General features: G+C 34.0%; 6 protein-coding genes and 1 non-coding gene across 9 annotated transcripts in view; 2 read left to right on the top strand and 5 right to left on the bottom strand.

Annotated features, from left to right (window-relative positions):
• Positions 1–550, bottom strand: part of LOC18044780 (glycine-rich RNA-binding protein RZ1C) — a 5,259-nt gene extending 4,709 nt beyond the window's left edge. The window contains exons 1-2 of one of the 2 annotated variants that reach the window (XM_024186555.1): positions 429–550; positions 223–345 (exon numbers count right to left, since the gene is read on the bottom strand). In XM_024186555.1, the coding sequence (XP_024042323.1) occupies positions 223–333 (111 nt within the window). In that variant the 5' untranslated portion in view covers positions 334–345; positions 429–550. The remainder of the gene's footprint in view (positions 1–222; positions 346–428) is intronic. The other variant, XM_006436453.2, reaches the window with a different exon arrangement.
• Positions 551–901: 351 nt separating this feature from the next.
• LOC18044779 (uncharacterized protein ycf45) lies at positions 902–5,709 on the bottom strand. The gene is made up of 9 exons (XM_006436450.2): positions 4,765–5,709; positions 4,121–4,335; positions 3,613–3,763; positions 3,296–3,487; positions 2,785–2,947; positions 2,384–2,631; positions 2,045–2,221; positions 1,654–1,815; positions 902–1,493 (listed from the first exon to the last, which is right to left on the bottom strand). Exons 1-9 carry the CDS (start codon positions 5,251–5,253, stop codon positions 1,185–1,187), a joined length of 2,106 nt encoding a protein of 701 aa, XP_006436513.1. The 5' UTR covers positions 5,254–5,709; the 3' UTR covers positions 902–1,184.
• A 234-nt stretch (positions 5,710–5,943) lies between these two features.
• On the bottom strand, positions 5,944–9,550 carry LOC18044778 (ACT domain-containing protein ACR10). The gene is made up of 6 exons (XM_006436449.2): positions 9,099–9,550; positions 8,393–8,617; positions 8,098–8,203; positions 6,763–7,099; positions 6,379–6,663; positions 5,944–6,269 (listed from the first exon to the last, which is right to left on the bottom strand). The coding sequence occupies exons 1-6, from the start codon at positions 9,250–9,252 to the stop codon at positions 6,132–6,134; spliced, it is 1,245 nt and encodes a 414-aa protein (XP_006436512.1). The 5' UTR covers positions 9,253–9,550; the 3' UTR covers positions 5,944–6,131.
• Positions 9,551–14,491: 4,941 nt separating this feature from the next.
• On the bottom strand, positions 14,492–16,759 carry LOC18044777 (probable cysteine protease RD19D). The gene is made up of 4 exons (XM_006436448.2): positions 16,277–16,759; positions 15,504–15,623; positions 15,146–15,389; positions 14,492–14,766 (listed from the first exon to the last, which is right to left on the bottom strand). Exons 1-4 carry the CDS (start codon positions 16,757–16,759, stop codon positions 14,492–14,494), a joined length of 1,122 nt encoding a protein of 373 aa, XP_006436511.1.
• Positions 16,760–19,241: 2,482 nt separating this feature from the next.
• Positions 19,242–21,023, top strand: LOC18044776 (GDSL esterase/lipase At2g30310). Its single transcript, XM_006436447.2, has 3 exons — positions 19,242–19,845; positions 20,010–20,271; positions 20,808–21,023. The coding sequence occupies exons 1-3, from the start codon at positions 19,243–19,245 to the stop codon at positions 21,020–21,022; spliced, it is 1,080 nt and encodes a 359-aa protein (XP_006436510.1). The 5' UTR covers position 19,242; the 3' UTR covers position 21,023.
• A 643-nt stretch (positions 21,024–21,666) lies between these two features.
• TRNAY-GUA lies at positions 21,667–21,758 on the bottom strand. The gene is given in 2 exon segments: positions 21,667–21,702; positions 21,722–21,758. It is a non-coding gene; the product is annotated as a tRNA-Tyr (tRNA).
• Positions 21,759–22,141: 383 nt separating this feature from the next.
• Positions 22,142–25,970, top strand: LOC18044775. 2 transcript variants are annotated; one of them, XR_002906128.1, is made up of 6 exons: positions 22,142–22,367; positions 24,015–24,344; positions 24,913–25,000; positions 25,243–25,309; positions 25,453–25,581; positions 25,736–25,970. XR_002906128.1 is itself a non-coding variant. In XM_006436446.2 (5 exons), exons 2-5 carry the CDS (start codon positions 24,221–24,223, stop codon positions 25,504–25,506), a joined length of 333 nt encoding a protein of 110 aa, XP_006436509.1. In that variant the 5' UTR covers positions 22,142–22,367; positions 24,015–24,220; the 3' UTR covers positions 25,507–25,715. The 2 variants fall into 2 exon arrangements, 1 of the variants encoding a protein (XP_006436509.1); XM_006436446.2 differs by lacking the exon at positions 25,736–25,970 and having other exon boundaries at positions 25,453–25,715.

Raw genomic sequence — 25,970 nt, 5'->3', positions numbered from 1 at the left:
CCTTTTTTCTTCTACAAAAATTCATAAATTTTGTGAGTAAAAAGAGAACAAGTCATTCATTTACATTCCGCTTTCTCCAAAAAAAAAAAAAAATACTCCGTTCCCGCTCGAGTTTCTCAAAATCCAAACAGAGCACAATAATACAGCGGGGAAAAAAAGGGCGCATAAGTAAAAAATAAATAAATAAATAAATAAAAACTATGAACAACGATAAAGTGGTACCTGGCACTCGATTATTTTTCCAAAACGATCAAACGCGTTTTCGAGCTGTCGCTCAGTGACGTTCCAGGACAGCCCTCCGACGAATATCCTGTTCTCGTCTTTTCCAGCCATTGCAAACAATCACTGCACGTAAACGACGACGGATTAGCGCTATTTGTTTCCACAGAAAAGTCGTTTGAGGAATTTTTATTTTTTTTTCGCTTTACCTATTATTCGCTGTTGATATTTTCTGTCGTGTATTCACTTTGCGAAACCCTAGAGCTGTTTAATTAGACGTGTTCGGGAACGTACTGGGTTAGGTATGATGATGGGTTATTGCTGCTGCGTATGGTTGTACCTCATGAAAGGCATTTTTAATGCTCGGTCATTTTGGGTACCACCTCTCAATGCACTAAAATGGTTAGATTTATGGGCCCGTTTGTTGGGCCTCATCGTTTTCAAAAATATTTTGTATCATCACAACGAAATTAAACCATCAATATTAATTTACCTTTTTAACCTTCGAAATTTGAATAAAAAAATGATGGGAAGCAAATTTAAAAAACTGTAGTAATAATATTTTTACTTCATTTCTTCCAATCATATCATGAGAAGTGGCAATTACTCTTATTTTTTATTAAAATATTCTCCAATGCATTAGCTAGATTTCTTTTGCATATCTGATTGGGATACATGGCTCTGTATTGGTTTCAAGTTTGGTGGATGTCTTTTAAGGAAACAATGTACGAAGACAACATTTCTCTCATTCATGTCTCCGGTCGCTCAGGTTCTAGAGAATGAGTATCACGGTCAAAGAAGTTTGCGCTCCTTGTAATGATGAAGCAATGGCAACGAGTTGTTATTCATTGTAATTTCGCTTGCATCGCAAGATAATATATTAACTACACACTGTACACAGAATCGGTACACGTATCAACCAAAGATTGAAGACACGTTAGTTACACTTTTGAGATATGATCAAACTATTCAGGCAGGAAGGGTAGACGGGTAAAGCTGGTGCCTGCATCGCTGCTAGTTAGTGATTTTCCGAGTGTTTCTTTCGGTGAAGTTGAACTGGATTTCGAAGAGTTTGAAAACGACTTTTTGTTTTTGTTTAATCTCAGTGGAAGAATCTGCAACCTGGGGTTCAGCTCAGTACCTGAATTTTCAGCCGCCAATTGATAGCTTTCCACGAGCTCAAGTTGCCGAGCAACTATTTCTGAGCGTCTAGGGAGAAGTTCCACCGCCTCTCCGCCAGGAATTACGATATACTCAATTGCAAGGCGAACCTCCTGCCCGGAAAAGAAGAAATAAGTAAATACAAAGATATCTGTGTGGAGCAGAATGTCAGTTTAACTGGTAAGCCTTCAGATGGCAGCCAACATGGATGCTGGTTTTTATATTTTGACTACCAATTGTTAAAAGTACAGAGAAGAACATCTATCGAAATACCTCCAAGGCATCGATCTCTTCTAGGGTGGGTTTTCTTTTCGGTGCATCATCTTCAATTTCAATGTCAGAGGTGCTTTTGTTTGGCAGTTTTGATATAGTGCCAAATGATTCCATTCCAAGAATCATGCGAACAGCCTTGACCATTTGTGCCATTGTATTTGACTGCGATATCAGAAAGAGGACATTATAATGATAAACACTTCTTTTTACTAACACCATTGCCATACTATTGTTGCTGAAAGCTTTTATGTTTCAAAACTAATTCAGGGGGCCACATTATAATCTCTGGCTTATAGCCACATAAAATTTTGCAATAGTAAGAATATCATTTCTCCGAATATGATTAATCCATGGATGAAAAGGAAAAAAGAAAAAAAAAATATGAAGATACCTTGATAACAAATACCGGCAACTGGTGGAATTTAGCAACTCCACGGATCCAAGGGTTCTGCTTCATTTCAGAACTGGATGCAAGAATGGCATCTGCTGTTCCAATATCATCAGTTACATCTATTTCATCCTCAAGCCCCATTACCTTTGCTACTTGTAACAGATCAGCTTCAAGGATCTAAACCACATAATATAACAGAAACGTTATTATTCTCACATTTCGTTCAAGCCTAGTCAACCCAAACACATAAAACTCCAATGCCCAGAAGTAACCTTGACTACTGTAATATGTAAACTAATGTAGAACATATATGGAATAAAGTAGTTTACGACAGTTTACCCTGTACGTATAGACACAAACTGGTGGGCTTGGCTTTCTCACAGATCTCTTGATGCTACGGTTCTTGAACTGATTTGAAGCATAATCTTCATCTTCACTGTCCTCATCAGACTCCATTTCAGCACTTTTGTCTTCATTTATAGTCAATTCAGATTCTTCTGGATGGCTCCCTCCGAGTATTGGAGTAACCTTCAGAGGTTCATGATGTTCAGCATCCATTTGGCGGACTTCAAACAGTGGCAATTTTCCTATCACACAGAAGTGCCTCTATCTTAGACAAATATTTGCCTCAAAACTGCAATCTTGGGTAAGTGAATAGAAACACTTCCCCCTTCCCCTCCAAAATAATAATAGTAATAATTGAGGAAGACAGGTTTATAAAGAAAAAGGTCAATCAATACCTGATAGTATAGCATCTACTGTTGCATCTAATCTGTGATGAACATGACATTCAGTCCTAGATATCATCTCAACCGCACATGTAAAAGTAGGAGGCCCTTTCCTTTCAAGAATTGTCTTCTGCACTTTCCTTTTCTTTGCTTCCTCGTCACCAAGAGTTACACTCTATTTCAAGAAGAACCAGTTTAAATCAATCAAAATGTTAACATTACGAATTCCTTTTTTAAATAGAACACCGATTGCCCTGACCAAATTCAATTGAAGTGGGTACTAATTAGTCAACTAGTAAGGCCAATTAGGGTGCTAAAAGAGATTTTGCATTCAAATCGTACATACACCAAAGTTGGGTTGAGTTGGACAGGGCAAGGCATATATTAGAGAACAAAGAAAATGAACTGAAAAGAAAAATATCCCAAAACACACAACTAACATGTAGAATAACTTTTATTTGCAGCATTGGCATTCATGAAGACAAAATATAATGTGAAGGACAAAGAAGCTATGCAATTGCACCTCTATGCCCCCAACAAGGATCTGCAGAGAAGGATTTTTAACTATGTTATCTATAGTCATTCCATGAGCTGTTCCAACTAACTGAACTCCACGTTGAGCAATAGTACTGGCAGCTAAAGCTTCAAGCTCTGTTCCAATTTCATCGATTATGATGGTCTCAGGCATATGATTTTCGACTGCTTCGATCATAACCTGCAAAGAAATGAAATAAAAGAATATTAACAATGAAAAATCATTTGGAAAGAATCTCCATTGTTCATTCCATGCGGACACATGATAGCAACAATTAAAGGGGGAGAATTTAGTTTAACACTCACACTATGTTGCATGTTAACATTAGGAACTTGCATCCTTCTAGCACGACCTATTCCCGAATGAGGGACATCTCCATCACCTCCAATCTCATTTGATGTGTCTACAATGACTACACGCTTCATGTGGTCATCAGCCAACATTCTTGCTATTTCTCTGCTCAAACAAAGACTCTTCAGGTTTATAAACAGTGTGATATGAAACATGTGAATTATAGAGTACTTAAGTTAACATCAATTCATTCTCATTTCTTCTTTTCTTCCCATTCCAAAACTTGATCAAGTTACAATGGATACGCCTTCTGAAATTTAAGAATAAAATCAAACATAGCATAGAAAAGCAAACAAGGAATTTTCATAGGTCTTAAGAAAAAGAAGATATAAATAGACAGATAAATATAGAACATAGTCATGCAGAATCAGTAGCTTATATATAATGGACAGTTCCTTAGCAAGAGCTTATATATGATGAAAAAAGCCATCTTTTGAGTACTGACATGAAAATCTTCTATACCTGATTAAAGTTGTCTTACCAACTCCAGGAGGACCTATGACCAAGATGGAACCTCCCCCTTCAACCAAGTCACATATAATCTCAGCACTTCCAGCTACGGCTCGACCCACCCGACAAGTGAGACCAATAACTTGCATTTTACGGTTTCGAATAGCACTTATACGATGTAAAGATCTATCAATACCCGAACGGTTATCATCCGAAAAGTCACCAACCTAAAAAGATAAATTAAATTCACATAAAAAAATTCAACAAACCTCTACCTACACACAAATTTCATAATTCAAAAACCAAGCATGCAGATTTCAAACCATTATTTACAGCAGGATATAACAATGTAAGTACATCTACCAATAATCAGCATGTGGAAACACAAGAAAATCAAGATTGGCAATCTCCAATAATTTAAAATATAAATACATCAAACAGTATGTAAGATCTTATTGATACATAAGTCATAATAATACAAGATAATTTTAAAATACAGCAGTCACTTTCAAACAAGAGAAGCCACTTAACAATGGTAATATTATACAAAAATAGTTTCTATTGGAACATAATCCAAAGAAATAATTCTATGTATATAATATGATCCATCATATTAAAAACTCAAGAGAGTAAAATTAAACGTGTATTTATTACACCTTAGATACCGCATGCTTTAAATCTTCATGCTTCACAATTTGCTCTGAAATCACCCAATCCCCAGAAGGAAACCTTGCAAGAGGCTTTCTTCCCAAGTCCATAACCACCTCAATCAAGTCACCAAGCTCTCTATGCATACACAACTCTCTCCTCATCCTCGATGGCAACAATTTCAAAAACAACTCCAGCTCAATATCCGCCCCAGACCTCGAAGTTGAGGCCGAGTTCGGAGAATCCGAGACCGACCCATTTCTAGGCGGTGCCCAATCGCTCGGCCGCCTAACAGTCGGCGGATGAATCGACGGCGGCGTTGGTTTCTGAGAGACGAGCGTCTTGCGCGCGCGACGTGTTCGACGAAATGACGAAGAGAATGAGGTGATGAAATTGGTGTTCTGGATGTACTTTAGAGTTGAGATTGGTGCCTGGTTTGCAGAATGCCATGAACTGTTTATGTCTATAAGCATAAACCGCGAATTCAAAGTTCTCATTTTCAAAAAAAAAAAACAGAGAGAGAGAGAGAAAAAAAAAAAAGTTTCTGCTTTTCTATTTTTTTGTACAGAAAATGAAGAAGAAGCAAAGACAAAGCCGAGGAATATTTTTAGGAATATTTTGGAGATAAAAATATATACAGGGAAGGAGGCTAGTCTATGGTCTAAACTATTTATTACTATTTTTCTGTTTTCTGTGATTCTGCTTTCAGGGTGTTTCCCTGTTTTTGTAAATTGAAAACAGGAAGAGGATATGACTGGAGAGGAAGATTCGAAGGTATCTCCGATGGGATTGGAGGGAAGATGGTGAAGTGGGTCCCAACAAACGTTTAACAACCGTGGAAGCAAAAGGCCATCGGCCCACGTGGGGCATCGGACCACACATGCAACATTACAAACAGTCAAGAAGAAGTGTTGGAGTTGTGCTGTGTTGGCTTCATTTTTAGGAACTCTTTGGAAAGACTTTTCTTTTTGCATTTAAATTTTCTACCCAATTAATTTTTTGGCTGTATATTGATATTTGATTATATGTCAGATTTTTTTTATATTTTAAATTATTATTTAATTTTTGAAAGCCAAAAAACCCAGCTAATTTGTCAATGAAAATCTGGGTCAAACAAATCGGGCCGATAAAATTCAGTGCAGAGCTCTGAAGCGTTTGCTTAAATGTCAAACAAAGAGAGGGAAATTGAACAAAGAACTAACGTATCATTTCTCATAATAGCATTTCAACATTTACATTGTAGTATTGTGAGTTAGTAGGACTAACTGTAGACTATGGTAAGAGATTAAAATGGCTACAGAAGTAAGAAGATGAGCTGTACAACGATAGTGAAGATTTTTAATAATCGTTAACTGAGATAGTAGCTTAACAGATTCTATTCCCAACCCATTAGTATTTTTCTTACAAGGTCTTCGATTTTGTTCCTTGGCTCAAGATTGCCATCTGCTTCGTCGAGTAAGATTCTATATACCTCCCACTCCCGGTCGTGGATCATGTATCGCCCTATTTCTACCTGAGATAATCAGAACACAATAAGATACACAATAAGATAGCATCACTTGTTGGATTACTTCGAAAGAGATTCAATTTTACGAAGGTAGAAAATGAATTAGAGGTAGTACCGAAAAGATGGATATGCTGAGAATCTTGAGAGCCAGCGTGATATCATAAAAAACAAGAGGCCGGCCCCTGCCAGATAACTCGACGGGATTGGCAACAAGCAGCTCAGCATCAGGGCCCCTGTTCACAACAGCTACCCTAAGGGGTCGCAGAAGTTCCATTCTCAGACGAGAGCACAATGCATCTTGTTTGCTTGGATCAACTATCTTCTTCCCATCTGCTTGCATTATGAACAAGTCCACCTCACAGTTACCTCTCGGTTTTGCAAAAAAACGTCCATAAGAGACCTGTAATGAAACACAAATTATTTCCAGGATCAGTTTAAGAACTGCTCTCGAAGGCAATGAATCTGTGTCTATACAAAAGTAAATGACTTAAAGAACTACCTGGGTATTGTAATCCTTGAGAGTTCTCATCATATCATAAATGAGACCCTTGTGGTCCTGACCGAGGATTTGAATGAGTGTGTGAGAAGGGCTAAATGAATTGTCCACCGCAATGGATACAGGGGCAGAAGCAAGAAATCCATTTGGTTGTTCGGCAGGCAGCTCCAAACTGAACATCTCGTCTGTAATTGCAGACGGAAGAAATGAGGATCCATGGCAGCAAGCAGTGATTTCTGGGCCAGGTAATTCAATCTCACAACTTATCAAGGTTTTCCCTAATACAGCTTCCAAATGATGAATTGTTTCCTCCCGCCTTTTTCTTGTATGAAGTAGCTCCCTAAAGAAAAATAAAGAAATGACTGCAATCGTTCATACATACAACGCAAAGTCACCAGCTACAATAACTTTTCCAGAGGGAACAAGGAATAGCGTTGATTAAACCATATTTCTGGGTGCAATGATATCTCTCTAATGGAAAAGTAACCGCTACACCATCACTATTTTTCTTTACAAATCAAGATAAACAGTCAATACCAGCATCACTTGAATTCGTAACTAACTGAAACTTTTTATGACATTGGACTACATGCAACTTGTTCATCAGTTTAACGCAATGATTCTCAACATGGTGACTTGAAGCCATTTCTCCTTGAACTAACACCAAGTTACAAGTTTAAAATCGTTAGTTTAACAAAATCTGAAGCATTTGCAAATCTATGAAGACTGCAATCGGCAAACCTCAACACATTGATTTAATAGTAGCCTGTGTGCAGTGCTTCATCCACTTCATTGACCTTTACAGAAAAAAATATTATGAAAACACAGTATCACCCACTCCCTTTTTTTTTTTTTTGGTTTTTTTGTGCCTATTTGAGGAGACTGATAGATCCACAATCTGAATCAGCAGCAAAAAGATAAAATGGTAGGTTAGAGGGAAATTAGATGCATAACCATTTGCTATCATTTTGTTTTATTCAAAATAGATGCCAGGACTGGGGAAAACTGATTCCATTCAACATTATTATGTCTGCACCTCTTACATGGATTAACCTAACTCACATGTACAGCATAGACATTTTTTACAAGTCAATAACATTAATCTCATTATTCTTCTCTTTGGTTACAACAAGAGAAGGCTGAAGAGAATTTGAAAACTCAATTAGCACTTGAGAGACATAAAAATTTTGCCAATTACAAATCTAAATTCTCTTTACTTTTTCTTTTGTATTCTGAGCAATCAAAAGGACTTTAAAGAGTTAAAAAAAAAATGAAAACAGAACAAACAAAGAAGCTGAAAGTCTAGCACTAAAGGAAAAAGTTTCAAGAATATCAAACCTGGTATCGGTGATAAAAAAGAGGTCCATTACTCTCCCATCTGGGGTAGTGGATACTTTTACTCTCTTTATTGTAAGCTCAAGCTCACAAAGAACCTCAGTTACATCTACAAGGTGTGAAAAAGCAAAAAATCAAAATAACTGAAAGATATATCTGATCTGTTCCATGAATACCACTTCGATCACATGTATGCAAAAATATGAAAAATCCAGTAAAGGAAGGAGTGACAAATATACTTGAAAACATTTTCTGAGGAAAACTAAAAGTGATATGAGGGGCAAAAAAAAAGGAGTACCATGCAAGAGTCCTTTTCTGTCTTGAAAACACCAGAATTTCAAAAGAAACACATCCGGTGGCTTTGGCTGCTGCTGGTTTTCAAGCCGGTAAGAGTAGATTCGGGAAGTCGAAAAATATGAAGGACAAACTTCCAAAAGCCTGTTCTTCAACAAACTCCACCTTGTGGTCGGTTTCCCCACTACCCAAAAGACTAAGTAGCACCATTTACCATCCTTTGATAAATCTGCAGCAAAGGAAACCAACACAAAACAGTTGCTAAATAAATTCACAAATTTAAAATTTAAAATGACTTCGAACTGTTATTTATTAGTAATCTTAAATCCTGAAATCTCAAGCATAATAATTTTAAAGAAAATGACTAATGCCAATGTCCTGTATTTCAATATCAAATCAAATCGACTCATTTCATGGAACCCTAAATTCAACAAGAACATAAAAAAAAAAAGGCATTAAAAGCACCCATCTTCAACATAACAACAAGCCTCAAGAGTGAAGGTCAACTGGAGCCCTGAACTAACAATTTCAAAATTTAACAAAAACATGAACAAGAATTCAAAACCAATAATATCCCACTAGCTGTTTCTCCAGACTTCAGATCCCATTATTACAATTTCAAAACAAACTCGAAAAACCTCCACAATTCACATAAATATTAGAAAGCAAAACAGAAACAAATCCAAAGCCAACGAAGAAACTTTGGTTACCTCCTCTGGAAATGCTAAGCCCAAAAAGCAAAATAATTCTGCAAAGATCACAGCCCAAGCCAGTCTTATCAGGACAGTTCACGGTGATCACAGTACAATCACCTGGCTTCTCTGCTTGACTTATCACCACCACATCCTCATACATTAACCCCATCAACTAATCACACTCTGCTTCCGCTCTGTTTTTCCTCTGCTTTGCTTTTTGCTCTGTTTTTTTTTGCTTCAATTTTTTCTTTTTTATTTTAACCTTGAGAATAGATTAAAATTCTTGGAAACAGATTATAAAAAAAAAACCAGATGGGCATTTTTCTGAGTTGGTGTTGTGTTACAAGTTTTGGATTGGAGATTCCGTCAAAAGAGTGAACAGAAACAAAAATAACAATAAAGAAAAATAAAAGAAATATTAACTGGGGTCTGGACTCCCTCACTGGATCTTTTTTTTTAAATCTGCTGTTTTGTGTCACCAGTCATGTGCGTTGGCTTTCCCTCTCAACTCGCTTTGATTTTTTCAATTTCTCGTTTTTATTCTTTGCAATCTATGGGTGAGATGAGAAAGAGATATATGCATTTGGAGATGTTCTAAACTTGGTGAGAATTTGACGTGATGGTCTGATCAAGACAATAAAGGTAGAGGTGGGAAATTTTGCAAGATTTAAATAATTTCTATATATGAGCTTAGGATTAATGCTCCCTAATTATTTTAAATTATATTGTTACAAATCACTTTATTGTTTTAATAGGAGTCTAATAGATACATTCTCAACCGGATTTGAGTATTTTTACTAGTTTGTATGGTGGGATTAATTTTCTTGATTTTTTGGAGAATATATTTTTAGACTATACTTCAACTATGATATATCGAGCATATGTCATACTAAGTATTAGGTGATTAATTTAACATCACTGTATAATTGGGCTGAACTTCAAGTCTAGAAGGACTTTCTAATTATCCTACATTAAATTTATTTTCTGTTATATATATATATATATAATTAACTCGACAGCACTAATTAAGAACATCATTATATTTTAAGTATTTCATCCACATGATCATTATTCTTCAAATATAATCTTAATTATTCACACTCTATGAAACTATCATAAAATATTAGTGCAAACAGCTACCAACCTTGTCATTTTAGAGAGAGTAAATACTACACTTATAGAATTGTTATACACAATTTACTAAACAAAATGATTCAAAAAAATGGTTATATTGTAGTTGCCAACTAGTTTAGTTAGTAGAATCTCTTTAGTGGACACAAGAGATCTAAAATTTAAACTTTGCTTGCCTAAAGGGAAGATAATTGGGTTATCATTAGGCTATAATTTTATATATATGTGTGTTTGTATTCTCAAGTGAGGATTGTATTCTCAAGTGAGGACATTCTTATTAACAAAATGAGAATATTACTAACGAATAAAAGAACACAAATTTCAATATACTAATAAATAAAAAATACAGTTTTTAATATATTGAAACCTATATGAATTTGGTTGCAGTATATTCAAATATTTTATAAAGTTGCTTTTATAAAAATTCTATTAATAAATAGAAATATAAAATGTCCCTGATTTTGTACTAACTTTATTATAATTAAAAAATTTATCATAATTTCAAATGCTTTAAAAGGAATTTTTTTTTTACTCTATGCCAATTTCTTTTTAGAAAAGTATTTTACGATCAATATTTTTTGGCTTGAGAATTGATATTAATAAATTTGCACAAAAATCATTAATTTCGACTTAGATAGTTGGATAACATCGACAAAACGTACTAGTTGATACTCTTTTTTTGAATTTGTATATTTTGAAGATGACATAATATGAGCATAGTTCATACATAAAATTACTTATAATATGTGACACTTTTTAGGGAATAATGGATATTTCCTACAATGATAAATAATAAAAAGAGAATTTGGCTAAAAACAGCACTTGTAAAAAAAAAAACAAAAATTCAGCTGAAACTTCTTACAAGAAGATTCTCGGACCGGCCATGCAAGGGATCATGTAAGGCGATCTCTTGGAAATATCGTGATGCATCCGAAAATTTCCCCAATGTGTCGTACCCCGGTAACTTGGAGTTATAAAGAATTGAATAACTCGTATCACGATTCTTTGGCGGTTTATTTGGTAGGAGACCGGTCACCTACCAGCCATTATACACTAATTTCGCACTCCTTATCTACTGGGAAATCGACACGTCGTATGTTTTCTTCCACGTAGTTTATTTATTTATATATTTTTTCTTTCACATGCTTCGCGGAGAATATTCCGTTCATTTAGTTGACAATTTATCCTCGCAATTAATGGATCATCATCCCCGTCATTTACTATTATTCATCATCATATATTTTTGAAAGAAAGATTAACCTTTGTTTTTTGAAAGGAACATTTATTTATTTTTCTAACAAAAGATTTACTAGAGCATTTTATTTTGAGGAAAAAAAAAAGTAGAACTCATCATTTTAACGAGTGCAGAGTCTTAAAATATGTTCAACAGACTCCTAAATTATGTTATCTTTAGGTAGTAGAACCATACTTCGCGTGGCTTTGAAAAAAAAAATCAGTATTATCAATTTTTTCTTATTTTACTTTTAACAATTTATTCTATTCGATTAAGAGGCAAGACTTCAAAAAAAAAAATGAAAAAATAAAGTAAAGCTAAAATTAAAAAGATTTTTTTAATTATTTAAAATTACATTAGCTAAATTAACACCGCAGATGTAGAAGTGTTATAGATGCACTTTGTCTAAGCCAAAACCTTGAAAACCTTAGGCTGATATATATACATATATGTGTGTGTGTGTGTGTGTGTGTGTGTGTGTGTCACTTTTTAGTCATTTTAACGAGTGCAGAGTTCTAAGGTATGTTCGGTAGACTCCTAAATTATGTTATCATTGTATAGAGATCATTAATTATAATATTAGTAAAATTTTTACATGTTAAATATTTTTTTTGAAAGATAATTTTGTAAAGTAAAAAAATCTACCCAAAAAAAATCCTCTAATCAATGTTCAACCGATCACTTATTTGTTTAATTTTAATAAAATTGACATGTTTTTTTTATATTCAAATATGAGATTTACTATTTCGCTCTCATTTAGAAGGAGAAATTAATTGGGGGGCATCATTACTTCATTTGAATGCTCTAATGTGGCACAATCTTATCCGAAAAGAGGAAGTTTCATGTAAGAACAAAGAGCAGAGACATGTCTAATCACCAATCGTTCAGTCCAAAAAGCTATGAAACTTCATAGACAATGATAAAAATGGGGGGCAAAAAAACATTTATGAGAAAACAAAGGGAACAAAATATTTTGTACCAACAGAATTTACCCCGCAAATGCAATTGCAGTAATCCAAAACAAAAGGCCATATATGAAATTATCTATTTTAAATGTTATAGGATTTTTGTTATGGCAAAATAAATTGTTCAAATCTACTAGATATAAGTAAATATTGTCCGTTTTGAACACAAAATTCTTGTCTGTGTGGATGCACAACTTATCATGATTTTGTTAAATTTTACGATCCAAAATATATTTGGTTAGTTAAGAGAACCATAACTTATAAATTAATTTAAAAAATCTCTCATAGTCGATATGAAACATTAAATAAAAAATTAAATTTTAATCTAACTAAGGATAAATTAGTTTATCGACATGAAACATTAAACTTTAATCTAAATAAACTAAGGAGATTGTAAATATAAAATCGATCTAAGAAATTCCAATAAATTTTTTATTTTTTTGTAGTTGTAAATAGCGGGTAGGTCGAAGGCACGAATCACGATATCAAATCGGGTGAAAATGAAGATTACGTTATAATGAAAAAATTGACACACACTCAAAGTCTCATCAAATCAAAATGGTTCGTGTCATTTTCAACTGTGGTGTGCTTGTGTTGGGAGACAACGCCCTTTCTTAACCGTTAAAACTAAGACAATGCCGCCGCCGCCCCCCACCACCTTGAGAATTACATTAAACTAATCTCCTTGACTTGGGCAGGGTCACTGTCTGCTAGTCAACATTTTATCATTCATTTTTTAATTAAAATACGGATTAATGTTGAAACAGTAACATATTAATTACTACATATTCCAAAACCATCCCCGAATTTTATAATAAATCGTGACCGTACTTTATTCCAGCAGCAAAAAAATCATGAATTTTAATATTTTAATAAGTCGTGTGATAGTGATTGTAACTTCATCCAAGCCTTTTAAATTTAAAAAAAAAATTATTAATAATAAATCATTCGTAAGAATGGTGCTGAAAAAAATCCCAAATATTGCAACAAAAGATCCTTCTTTTGGCAGGACTTTAAGGCCAAGTAAAAATCTCTTCATTGCTTGTCGAGCAAGCAATGAATTTAATCTTTTTCTTTTTTACTTTTTTTCTGATTGGTTCGTCGGTGTGCCGGCCCTCTCTCACCACGCCAGTTAGCTTAGGTGGGTGGCAAGAATAGACGATATCATCGTATACATTATAAAATAAAAAAATTAACTACTTATTCTTTTTAATTTTTTTAAAATATACATATTTTATTTTTTAATTAATTTTTATTAAAAATTACAGTTTTTTATACTTTTTCACTTCTATTTACATTTTATTATAGCCTTATTAATATTATAAGGATAAAATTATTATTTCACCTACATAGTAAAAATCATCCTCATTTAAACACAGTAGAAAAAAAAATATTTCAAATTTTTTATTTAACTTATTTTCAAATTTTTTAAACTTATTTTTTAATGTGTAAATTGTAAAAAAAATTAAAATTAAAATAATTTATTTTTTATTTAATTAAGGTGAAATAATAATTTTAAAAAATAAAATAATCATTTTATTAATATCCTGTTAACTTCTTTTACAAAGTTTAGACAACAGTAGAAAAATGTACAGAATTTAGACGACAGTAGAAAAATTTATTGTTTAGACGATAGTAGAAAAACGATACATTTTGTAAGTTCAAGTGAAAATCAGAAAAAAAAAATTATATTTTTAAAAAAAATCTAAAAAAAATGATCGGTGAATAATTACCCATATAAAATATATAAAAACGATTGTAGTTATTTACTAAGATCTGCGAGACGGTTGATAATTCCAAAATCAATTGTCTTTAGCAACGCAATGCAACAGAAATTAAAGATAAAATATACGCAAAATACTTTCTGGAAGACACAATAGTATGTAGAAGAGCAGGTCTGAAAAGCATTTTCAACTCTAATCCAGAACTTACTTGAGAAAAGGGAATTATGAAACCGGAAAAGCTTCAATAATTAGAAGATCACGAACAAGAACAAAAGGGAAACTAGCTACCATTTAACATGAGCTGTCTATATTGCTTTCTGTAGATATTCCAACTTAATAAGAGGGACTTCAAGTTTAGGAGGAGGCTTGAGTGACCACTGCAGAAACCATGGTGTTCATTCCACACATGCCACGCCCTCGGCAGAGCCGGTAGTACCCATGGTCTCCCCATTGCTTGCCCCACGAATTCTTGATGATCCAAAACGGCTGGTTTCCAAGCCTAAGAATTGAGAAGCCCTTGGCACCATACCCGACAAGCAGAACGCCGTGGTTGAGCCATTTCTTGCCGCAGATTAGGGGGCATGAGACTCCCCCAATGTATGTTTGCATGAATATAGCGTTCAACCCAACTGCGCATTGTTGCATAAGTCAGTTTTTTTTTTTTTTTTTTTTTTTTTTTCAGTAACCTAAATATCAGAGCTCTTTATGACTGAACAGAGTTATGATAGTATTCCATACATTATTTATATTTGAGATCAATCCACTCCATTGCTGATACTAAAATCTTGGATCAATGAGAGGGTCCTTCTAGTTTTCATTTAATCATTTAGATAGGATATTCAAATTTTGACTATTTAAACAGGTGGCAATCTGTTCAAATTGATTCATTTTATTTTTAACTGTATTAACTATAGTTGCTTCTACTCTAGCAGATTTGAGTGCAAAGCTTTGGAGATAATCCAATGGATTTCATAAATGAAAGAAATAACAGAGACAAGCAAAACTCACTAGCCAGAGGACCGTGGTGGACTAAATGTGCAGCAATTTGGTTCTCATCGACAGGAATATTGGTAAAATTTGCAACTCGAACGGCTATTTTCTCTGAATCGAATTGGCATTTGCCACGCTTCCCAATATAAGGATATGAACTCTCCTCTTCTAGCCCTCCAGCCGCGATCAAATATTTGTATGCATTTGTCATGAGGCCTCCAGAACAACCATTGTCACAAGTACCCTTCTCCTTTATATCACACTACGCATTGAAACAATTCTAAACATGTAACATTTCCTCCAATTTTATACATAGTAACCAAACCAAAAGCACAATATATATTATTTTGAGAAAATTTCATGGGAGCAAGCTAACCGAGTGATCACAATCTACAAGCTGCTGCTCGCTAAGACTCAGAAGATTCCCAGTCGCAATGAAGTTGGCTCCTTCAACAGCTCCTGTAGTGCTAAAAGCCCAGCATGACCCACATGCTCCCTGCATATATATATATATAGTCCATTTGAGTGTAGTTAAGTAGCCGAAAAAATTATGAGCAAATAATAATAAATCGAAAAACATATGCCCATTGCCCAGCCACCGGTATTAGTACAGATACTGTTTCAATCTCAGACTTTGAATGCTAAAATCGAATTTCCACTATGACCAATCAAGTTACTAGCTTAGGCTTTTGTTAAACTCTTGACTCAGAATGATTACTTAGGCATAGGATCGATGCTAATGTTCGAATCCCAAAGACTAAGTATTTTTTTACAAATAATGAAATTGATCATTTATCAATACTAATAAAAAATTAAAATACACCAAAATACAAACATGATATTGAAAAATAATCATCATATTTCTTTTATAATTCTTCTTAAAAGGGTGTGGGACCAAAATAATTTTTTATCCTTATATCTTCATCATAAGTTTGAGTTGGAATTTGAATTTTCATGGCCAGTCAAATAAAACTACTTGAAAAGGACTCGATCACTTAATAAACACTCGACTATGCCTGGGCCAAATAATCACCGTATCATACTCATGTCATTGGATAATAAAAACAAGTCCCATAAATAAAATCACTTCATGCGAGAGAAAAAAATAAAAAAATAAACAAAATTGTCCAATGATCAAATGTATAATACCTGCATCTTGACCTCAGTGACAGCACCTTTGTCTCTCCAATCAAAATTCTCAGGCAATCCATCAATCTCCATCATCTTTACACTACTACTCTCCAAACCTCCACCGTCCATCTCAGGGGGCCCACCTTTCATCCCAGTGTACATACTCTCAAACTCCTCCTCGGACAAATCAGAGAAAGGGGTGACCCCATGCACAGCCGTCGGATCGAGCAGCTGGTGCTCAGCGGCCCTGATCATATTCTTGGCGAAAATCCCCAGCCGGTGCACGTAGTCCTCTCTAGTAGCATAGCTTTTCTCGTACTTCTGCATGAAAATCTTGAAGTTGTTCTCTGTGGCAGATCCCAGAAGCAGATGACCGGGATTGTCTGTGACTTGGCGTATGGTCGGGTTTTGTGGAACTAGAGCTGAAGAGAGTGTGAGTGCGTAGGTCAAGAGGGTTACTCCGATGGCGCATGTTAGAGCTGGGCTTTGTGTTGCTGCCATCTTCTTCTTCTTCTTCTTCGGCTTCTTCAGGTTCTACCTTTGGCTTCATGCCATATATGAATAGAGGCGTCAAAGTTGGTATTCGGTTGGTCTGATTACGCTTTTATCCTTCAGAAAATCCTATAACAAATTATCTTTTGGGAAATGGTTAAGGGTAAAAACGGTAAAGGGAGTACTGGTAATAAGATTTCCCAGTCGGCTGCATGCAGAGGTTGTGCTGAATGAATAACAGATGGCACCCCATGCATCAGCAGATTGTCTACGTGCCTCCCTACATGGCGTTGCCTCGTATGGCTTTGACTGGACCAATTTCACAGAATTAAAAAAAAAATTATGAGTTTTTTTTTTTGAAATTATAAAAATTCGACACCAAATCCAAATTCCTGTTCGAAATTTGTATTAAAATTCCTCAATAATAATTTATTTTGGCATAGATTTTGAAATAATCATTGTTACCTAAGAGCATCTCCAAAAAAAAATTTTAAATAATATTTAATTACTAATTTAAAAAGGCACATCAGTATATAAAATGTAAAAAAATATTTTAATTAAAATTTTTTAAATAATAATTCTCTCTCTTTAATTTTGTAGATTTCCTTTTTTTTCTTTTTAATTTATATTTTATTATTTTTTATTGAAGAGAGAGAAGTGTTTTGATTACTATTTATTTTTTTTAAAAAAAATATTTATTTGATTAAAATAATATTAATTTATTTTTATTTAAAATTTTTTTTAGAAAATAACATATTTTTTTATTATTTACTACATAAATAAGTAAATAAATTTTTAAAGAATAAAATTAATAAAAATTTTTAGAGATACTCTAAATTGATCACACTGTATGTTTGGTAACTCTAAATGATTACATAATCTGATGCAATAAAACGGTTGAAAAAATAGATTATAATTTCATATTTTACGCAGACGAATGAACAAGGAGAGTGCAATGCACAAGAGATACCAAGATAGAGCATCTCCATCAATCGTGCATGCAGCATGTTCGAGCTTCATCGAGCCACTCTTTAAAAGCATCTTCCACCCTTTGAATTGGCTCTTTCAGCCAATGCCAAGTATGTCAAATCTTCTGGATAACATAATCAGTTGTCTGTAATTATCTGGATTTTTTTGCAAATAGTGTTATTTAGTAATTATACAAAAATTAAAAACTATTTTAAAAGCACATTATTTATATAAAATTAATATTCGTTATATTAGCCATGCATGATGTCAACAATGGCATTACCCTCTCGAAAATATATATGAGATCACTCGCTAACCAAACCTCTCTGAACAGCCAACTCAGTAGTTAGTTTTAAAATCAAGGATGCTCTCTAACGAGAAATTGTAAAATATTTCAGATGTATTACAACCAATTAATGCATGAATGACATATATAGTTGAATTTAATACAATCACCACTTACATGATGATTTTTTAAAATAAATACACACATGTCATGATATTATTTACTTATTATATGACTAACTTTATACCTCAGATATATTCTAAAATTTCTCCACTTTTACATAAAAGACAGTAATGCATTTGCTTGCATTCATGTGTTGATCAAATCATTTAATGCAAGTTCTTTTTAATTGTATGTGATCAGTGTCGATCCATTTATCATAGTTTTAATGCGTAATTCACGAGTACACAAACCCCCCAAAGCAAAAACCCTTTAGGTTGAATCAAACTTTTGTATATATATCCCCAAAAATAGAAACTTATTTTAAATCGTTCACGATTGTAGTGTGTGAACTTTCAGAAAGATTCAGATGATGATCTTCTTTTTTCACCTCTACAAGTGTTCGATTTGCTTTTTTAGTGGTATTTTCTTTTTCATTTTTTTTTTCATAATCTTCAAATTCAAACAATGTATAATGAAAATATTAATTTTAAGTTGGGTTTGGTTATGTTGGAGTTGTTTTAAGGTAGAATACTTTTTTTTATAATCATACGATTAAAATTATAATAAATTTTTTATTATTAATTTATTATTTTACGAGTATAATTGATTTATATTTCACGGTAGATATGCTCCAATATAGTGATCGCCTTTTTAAGTTTTGGTAAATTGACGTTGACAGAACAATGAGTAGTTTGGAGACTAAGTTGGCGACTCTGACACACACCAAGGCTTCACTCCTTGGCGAGGCCATCGATGGATGACACATATACTGATTGATTATTATATAATTACTTTAGTTTCCTTAAGCTTCTGAAAATACCCGCACTTAAATTAGATAAGTACCAAGCAACATCCAGCCCACAATCCGAATTCCAACTCCCAACACTTCAAAATTAAAATCCACCCAGAAAAAAAACGCTTATCTTCTCAGCCAAAATTTAGTAGAATAAAAGTTAAAAAAAAAAAAAAGTTGAAAATTTTATTGTATATAACTTGACACCTAGGGCAAGTCATAAGTGTGTATTAATTGACATTTCCAAGCTCGTTACACTGTACATAATTAACATCATTAACAATGGCATCCACCAACCTCTTCTTGATCATCATGACTCTGATCATGTTTACGATCAGAACATGCAACTCAGCTTTCCCTTCAGCCATTCTTGTGTTCGGCGATTCAACTGTTGACACTGGAAACAACAACTACATCAAGACTTTGTTCAAGGGAAATTTCTATCCGTACGGCGAAGATTTTCCCGGGAAAATTCCCACGGGCCGATTTTCAAACGGAAAACTGGTGCCCGACTTCGTGGCGTCACTTCTTGGCATCAAAGAAACTGTTCCTCCGTTTCTTGATCCAACTCTCTCAAATGATGAACTGCTTACCGGTGTCAGCTTCGCGTCGGCCGGCTCGGGCTTCGATGAGCTGACAACTGCGGCATCTAAGGTCATCCTGGTGTCTAAGCAAATTGAGCTGTTTAAAGCGTATATAGTTAGGCTCAAGGGTATTGTAGGGGAAGAAAAGGCCAAGAGAATAATCAGCGAGTCTTTGGTTATCGTTAGTGCCGGCACTAATGACTTAGTTTTCAATTTTTATGATCTGCCCACGAGAAAATTTCAGTTCACTATCAGTGAGTATCAAGATTTCTTGCTAGCCAAGTTGCAATCATTTGTCAAGGTAACACATATTAACCTCGTATCATAAACGAAATCGTCACATGATGTTACACATTAAACTTGCATTTAAACATCATCAATCATTCATTGATAGATTGTGATTCCACCGTATATAATAATACGTTTCATTAAGTGAGCGACGTGGGTATGTACGTGCTCTTGCAGGAAGTATATGATCTTGGTTGCCGTACGATTGTGGTAGCTGGGTTGCCTCCGATTGGATGCCTGCCATTGCAAATGACAGTGAGGTATGTGGATCCATTCAAAAGGAAGTGCGTAGAGGATCAGAACTCAGATGCTCAAGCCTATAATCACAAGCTTCAGAAGCTGTTGAATCAAATGAAAGCACTTCTGCCAAGAAGCACCATCGTTTACGCAAACATATATGAGGCACTGATTGACTTGATCCAGCATCCGCAAAAATACGGTAAGCTCAAATACAGATGGCCACAAAGGTTTGGTTATTGTCCATTAAAAATACTTTTTATTAAAATATTTAAAAAAAAATTAACCCAAAAAAAAATACTTAACTTAAATCACATTTAGGAAACTAACTTTGAGAAACGAAATATAATCTATAAAATGATTTAATTCTCGATTAATTTTCTATCACAATTAGGAGATGTTTCTTTTGTTATTTTCGAAGCGTAAATCAAATGCCTCCCGAATTTTGTGAGCAGAATTTAAAATTTCAATTTCTTGCACTACCCATCATAGGATCTTTGTGGTTGTCCTTAGGAAACATTAAACTTTCGAAAAATTCAATTGTTGTAAAATATTTTTACCAACGACGCCTAGTCCTGACACTGATTATAATCCTTTTATCATTAATCGAAGCTCATTTAATTTCTTCATGTTCTTATTAGAATAGATCATCAAAGTGTATCAATTAGAAAATTTCAGTTTTTTGCATAATTACTTGTATTTATGATTTTTTATGAAATTCCCGTCTTGAAATAACAGGATTTGTGGAAACAAAGAGAGGGTGTTGCGGTACAGGACTTTTTGAGGCAGCATTTTTATGCAATCCAACAACTCCAACTTGTGCAAAGCATTCACAATTCGTATTTTGGGATAGCATTCACCCAACTCAATCAACCTACCAATACCTTGCAGAAAACTTGGGACTTGAAGCCTTTCCCAATAAGTTATTACACAACCATAGCAATTTATTTTGATCTCCATTCACATTTTTAAGATATTGTATCTTATACTATTAATTCCATCGTTGTATTATGCACACGTAAATGTAAATGTACGTCATAGAAAATGAAAGTATAGTTAAATTCAATACTATTTATATGTTGTGACAAAATATAAACATATTATCAATAAGGTTTATATTAAAAATGCAATATTTTTATAAGTCAGTGGATAAAAATCATTAAAACTCTTAAAAGAACTAATTAAAAATACAAACCAAGAGAAGAGCATAATAGAATATCAAAACAAAGCGTACTACACTAAATTGAATTGAAATGGCCATTGGAATTTTAAGTATCTAGAAAGCAAAAAAAAAAGATAATATAAACATATTATCAATAAGGTTTATATTAAAAATGCAATATTTTTATAAGTCAGTGGATAAAAATCATTAAAACTCTTAAAAGAACTAATTAAAAATACAAACCAAGAGAAGAGCATAATAGAATATCAAAACAAAGTGTACTACACTAAATTGAATTGAAATGGCCATTGGAATTTTAAGTATCTAGAAAGCAAAATAATAATAATAATAAACAAATAAATAAATAAAATTGTATTTAAATAACATTTGAATAAAAAAATTATTTTAATTAAAAGGAAAAACAAAAACAAAAACTCCGACCTGCCGGATTCGAACCAGCGACCTAAGGATGGCTATTGGTGATTTCCAACTACAGTCCTCCGCTCTGCCAACTGAGCTAAGGTCGGGTGCTGGTGATTGGTAGCCAATTAAATTATTTATAAAAGTAGGTTTAGATTATCCCATTTTTAATCTTCGCAAATAATTTTATAACATAATCATCAAGCCACGTGTTGGTCAGTGATAGAACCTGAATAACCAACTCGATCGAAAAATTTTAATTAAAATTTTACGATTTTTCTAGTTGGAAAGGAATTGTGCTACCATTTTCTCGGTCAATTGTGTTCACCTAATAAGAGACGACTAATTTTCGAAAATACCCATCCACTACCAATAATATCCAGGTAAGTGGAGGGCATAACAGTCATTTAGCGGATAAACAGCTTATCCAAGGCCACTCCAAATCAATTCCACGTCGACTGGCAAGAGAGAGAGAGAGAGAAAGTGAAAAACAGAAAACAGGAAAAACAGAAACCGGGAACTGGAACGAGAAGCGAACAAAACAACGGGAAGCATTTAAAGTAAAATACAAAAAAAGAAAGGAAAAAAATTGACTTGTATTAATATCAACTAACACCCCATTTGGTAGGGAGTATCAAAATCTAATTTTGCATTTTGTGATAATCTCTTTGATGGAACAATTTTGAGTTGTTGCTGTTGTATATTGCCCACAGCAGGTATGGCTCCGAACATTTCATTTCAGTTTCTATTTTCTTTTTCTATCATTTCTTGATTTCCTTTTTAATATGTTTGTGCTTGAATCTTTTGATTCTCAAATAGGTTTGGTTTGTTTTTCTGTTTTATTGCCCCAAATGCATTGCAATACTTAGAGAAGAACGTATTTTTTTAGGGTGTAATTTGAGTCTGAGTGGGTTTAATTTTCTTACTTATCGATTGCGCTATTAACAAGTGTTATTGGTTTTCTTGTTTTGTGGATGTTGTTATTTTAAGTTTAAAGAAATGAGTGGGGAAAAAAAATGAATTGTCAAGTTTAATGTCGGGTGAAAAGTGTGGACGGAAAATAGGGGATCTTAAGATCTAATTTTGAGCTACGCAGTGGGCAGTTAGAATTTGATGTATTGGATTCTGGAGGGCAGGGGATTGATTCTTGCATTTGTTCTTTGTTTATGGATTTTCAACGAAAGGGTGATTTTGGTGCAATGTCCATAGAGAAATACTTAGCGTAGGTTATAACATTATGTGGGTTTATGTAAAATGAAGAGGATGTGTCACCGACGAGTACGGGATCTAGTTTCTTTGGTGTTGTTGAAGAAGTGTTAGTAGTCGGAAGCTTGGTTTTACTGTAAGAAGGTCTGTCTAGATCTAGGTACAAAGTGATTTAGGGGAGATTATCTGGGTGCGGGGATGATTTTGGTCTTTTATGTTTAATTTTAATCAAGGATAATAATTGTTTCATTTTTTAGTTTGTGCTGAATCGTATGGTTGTTCACAAGATGGAGAGGAACTTATGCTACAATGAATCTAGCTAGATTACGGCATCAGTGCCTGTGCTCATAATTGTTATTAACAAGATTGACTAGGAATTGGGAAAAATTGTAGCTTACAACCTTTTAAGTTGAGAGGTTGACAGGCAGTTGCAAGGTTCCAATTCTTTAGTGAAGATCCCTAGAAACTATGCATTTATAGATGTGGTGTTACATGGCTACAGAAACTATAATGAACAGGTCGAGGGGTAATAGATTAGAGGATATAGATAATTGTATGATAGAGTAGTTTTATTGACATTCAAGGCATGTTTAAATTGTCATAGACATGCGGCTTGAGAATTTCTGTTTTAGATTAAAGTTTGAGTTACCTACCAGCCTTGGTATCCAAATTTTCTTTCAATTGTAGATGTAAGAATATAATTTGAGATTATTATACAAGCGCCGACAGTTTGCTCATGCCAAATAAAACTATGACTAAAGTTAGCATTTACTTATGAACTATATTACTGTTGTTTTTGGTAAAATTTTTTATGCTTTTGGCCTGAAACGGGGAATTTTTTTTTTTTTTTTGAAAAAAAGTTGGCAATTACCAGTTTGAAGAAGCCAACTGTTATGAACAATGTTGTTTTGTAGGGCTTATAACATATTTTTGGAGTCTTGCACTTAGATTGGGGCATGATTTAGGAGATTCAAATAGGTCTTGATAATTTACCAATATGGTTAAGGTAAAAGCCGACTATGATATAAGAATTGATGTGATAGACAATTTCTCACTTCTTCTTAGCGAGTAGAACTATTATTTTTAGTTTATGGAGCAAACTTGGTACTGATTAATTACTTTTCACTGGTCTCCATTTTTATCTTTTTACCGCACAGAAGAATTGTTTTATGCTGAGCAGTAGCTTTCTGGAAGTCTTGCAACAATCAAAGTGGCCATATCTTTTAACAGAAAATTGAAGGATCTTGCAACAGTCAAAGTGGCCATATCTTTTAGCAGAAAATTGAAGGATCTTGCAGAAAGGAGCGCTTGTTATCATTTATTGTGTCATTGCAGAAGGGAATGGTCTTTCTGTTTTGAGAAGATGGATGTCAATGCTAGAAGTTCCCATTCCAATGAGAAGAAATCTATAGATTATTCTGCATCTGCCAATGAAAGAAATATGTCAATGGAGAAGAATGCAGACACTTCTGTGTTTGTTAATCATGGTAAGTCGCTCTTGATATTATTTACTGTTAATTCAATCCAACATCTTTTCCTGAGGCAATATTGAGAGTTCTCAAGATTTCCAAATATAACAACTGAAAGTCTCAGTTTAGCCACTCTTTCCATTTATTGTCATTTACTTACTGGTGTTTGTAGCTCCCTTGAATATAGACATAATTGTATTGAAAGGGTCCAAAATGTTGTAGGTGTTAACTGCAGCCTTGCAGAATGTAACCCAAACATAACCAACTGAATTACTTTAGCTCCATTATCAGAAACTATCATCATGAAAATTGCAGTTTCAAGATGTCTATCTACTAAGAAATTTATGTGTGCAGACCTATATTTGTTTTATAATTATTTCTGAAAAGTTCAATGATAAGTAAACATTCTGAGCTCAGTGGGTTTTGGCAAAAAGCAAATCAAGATGCAATATCGAGTTGAATGATTGTATCATATATATTTTTCTGCCTTGTTTTGTAACCATTTTGAAAGTACATTTTTTGGTTTGTGATCTTCCTTTGTACTTATTTTACGATCTCAATTATTTTCTTTGAATGTCTTGTGTAGCTGAACTTGCTTGGCATGAGAATAGAAGAAAGTGGGTGGGGGATCAATCTCAACGGCCACAAAGAATGGACAAGGATCCAATAATAAGGTATAATTATGGTTATTTTCTATATAATTTTTGTGCCTGGAAACAGTTTACTGTAAGTAGCTGCAGCTTTTAGCGGCTACCAATTGTCCTCTTGGCCCTCGAATAGGAACTCCTCTCTTCCCACTCATGGATGTAAAATCGGACATTACCTTCTCTCTTGTTTGGATGTGCCTTGAGCTTATATTTCCATGCTGTTCTATGAATTGTGGGTTCAAAATAACTTCAACAATTTTTGGTTGCAGCTGGTCGACAACATATGAAGAGCTTCTCTTGAGTAACCGGCCTTTCCCTGAGCCAATCCCTTTACCTGTAAGTTTATGTCCACAGCGATACACACCTTCACTGATTTTTATTACTGATTTCTTTTCTCTGCAATCAGAAAGTGCGTCCATTACGGCTCATAGTTCTTGATGAATTTCTCATGTCACTTCATTTGTGGGTGGGTGTTGCAGGAGATGGTCGACTTTTTGGTTGATATTTGGCATGATCAAGGACTATTCGACTAGGTTAACATTACGGCATTCAAGTAGGGAGATGGGGAATGGTTTAACAGTTCAAAGTGCTGAACATTTTATGACTTGGTACACAATCCAATTTCGCGTAGCTGATTCTTCAATTTTTATCTAATTTAGTATTACAAGGGTTAAATGTACTATTTTGATTAACGATCACTGATTAGTCAGGATATTTTCTTCCATTTTCCTCTTTGAAGTTCTAAATTCTTCATTTTGACAGGAATTTTAAGAAAAAGACATTGTTGTATCCAGCTCAATTTCAACTCTCTGAGACTTTCCTTGAGGAAATCAAGATTCTTACAATGTCCTAACTAATTTATGTACCTATAAGCAAAAGTGAGATGAACTTATTCGACTTCGTGAATTTGTTTCAAAAACCAATATTACAAAAGAAAAAATAGGGCGAACGCAGGCCGGATGATTACAAGAATCCGACATATATTATACATATATAA

This window comes from Citrus clementina, unplaced genomic scaffold, assembly GCF_000493195.1.
Source record: "Citrus clementina cultivar Clemenules unplaced genomic scaffold, Citrus_clementina_v1.0 scaffold_4, whole genome shotgun sequence".
Lineage (NCBI taxonomy): Eukaryota > Viridiplantae > Streptophyta > Magnoliopsida > Sapindales > Rutaceae > Citrus > Citrus x clementina.
This window is presented reverse-complemented; position numbering and strand designations above follow the sequence as displayed.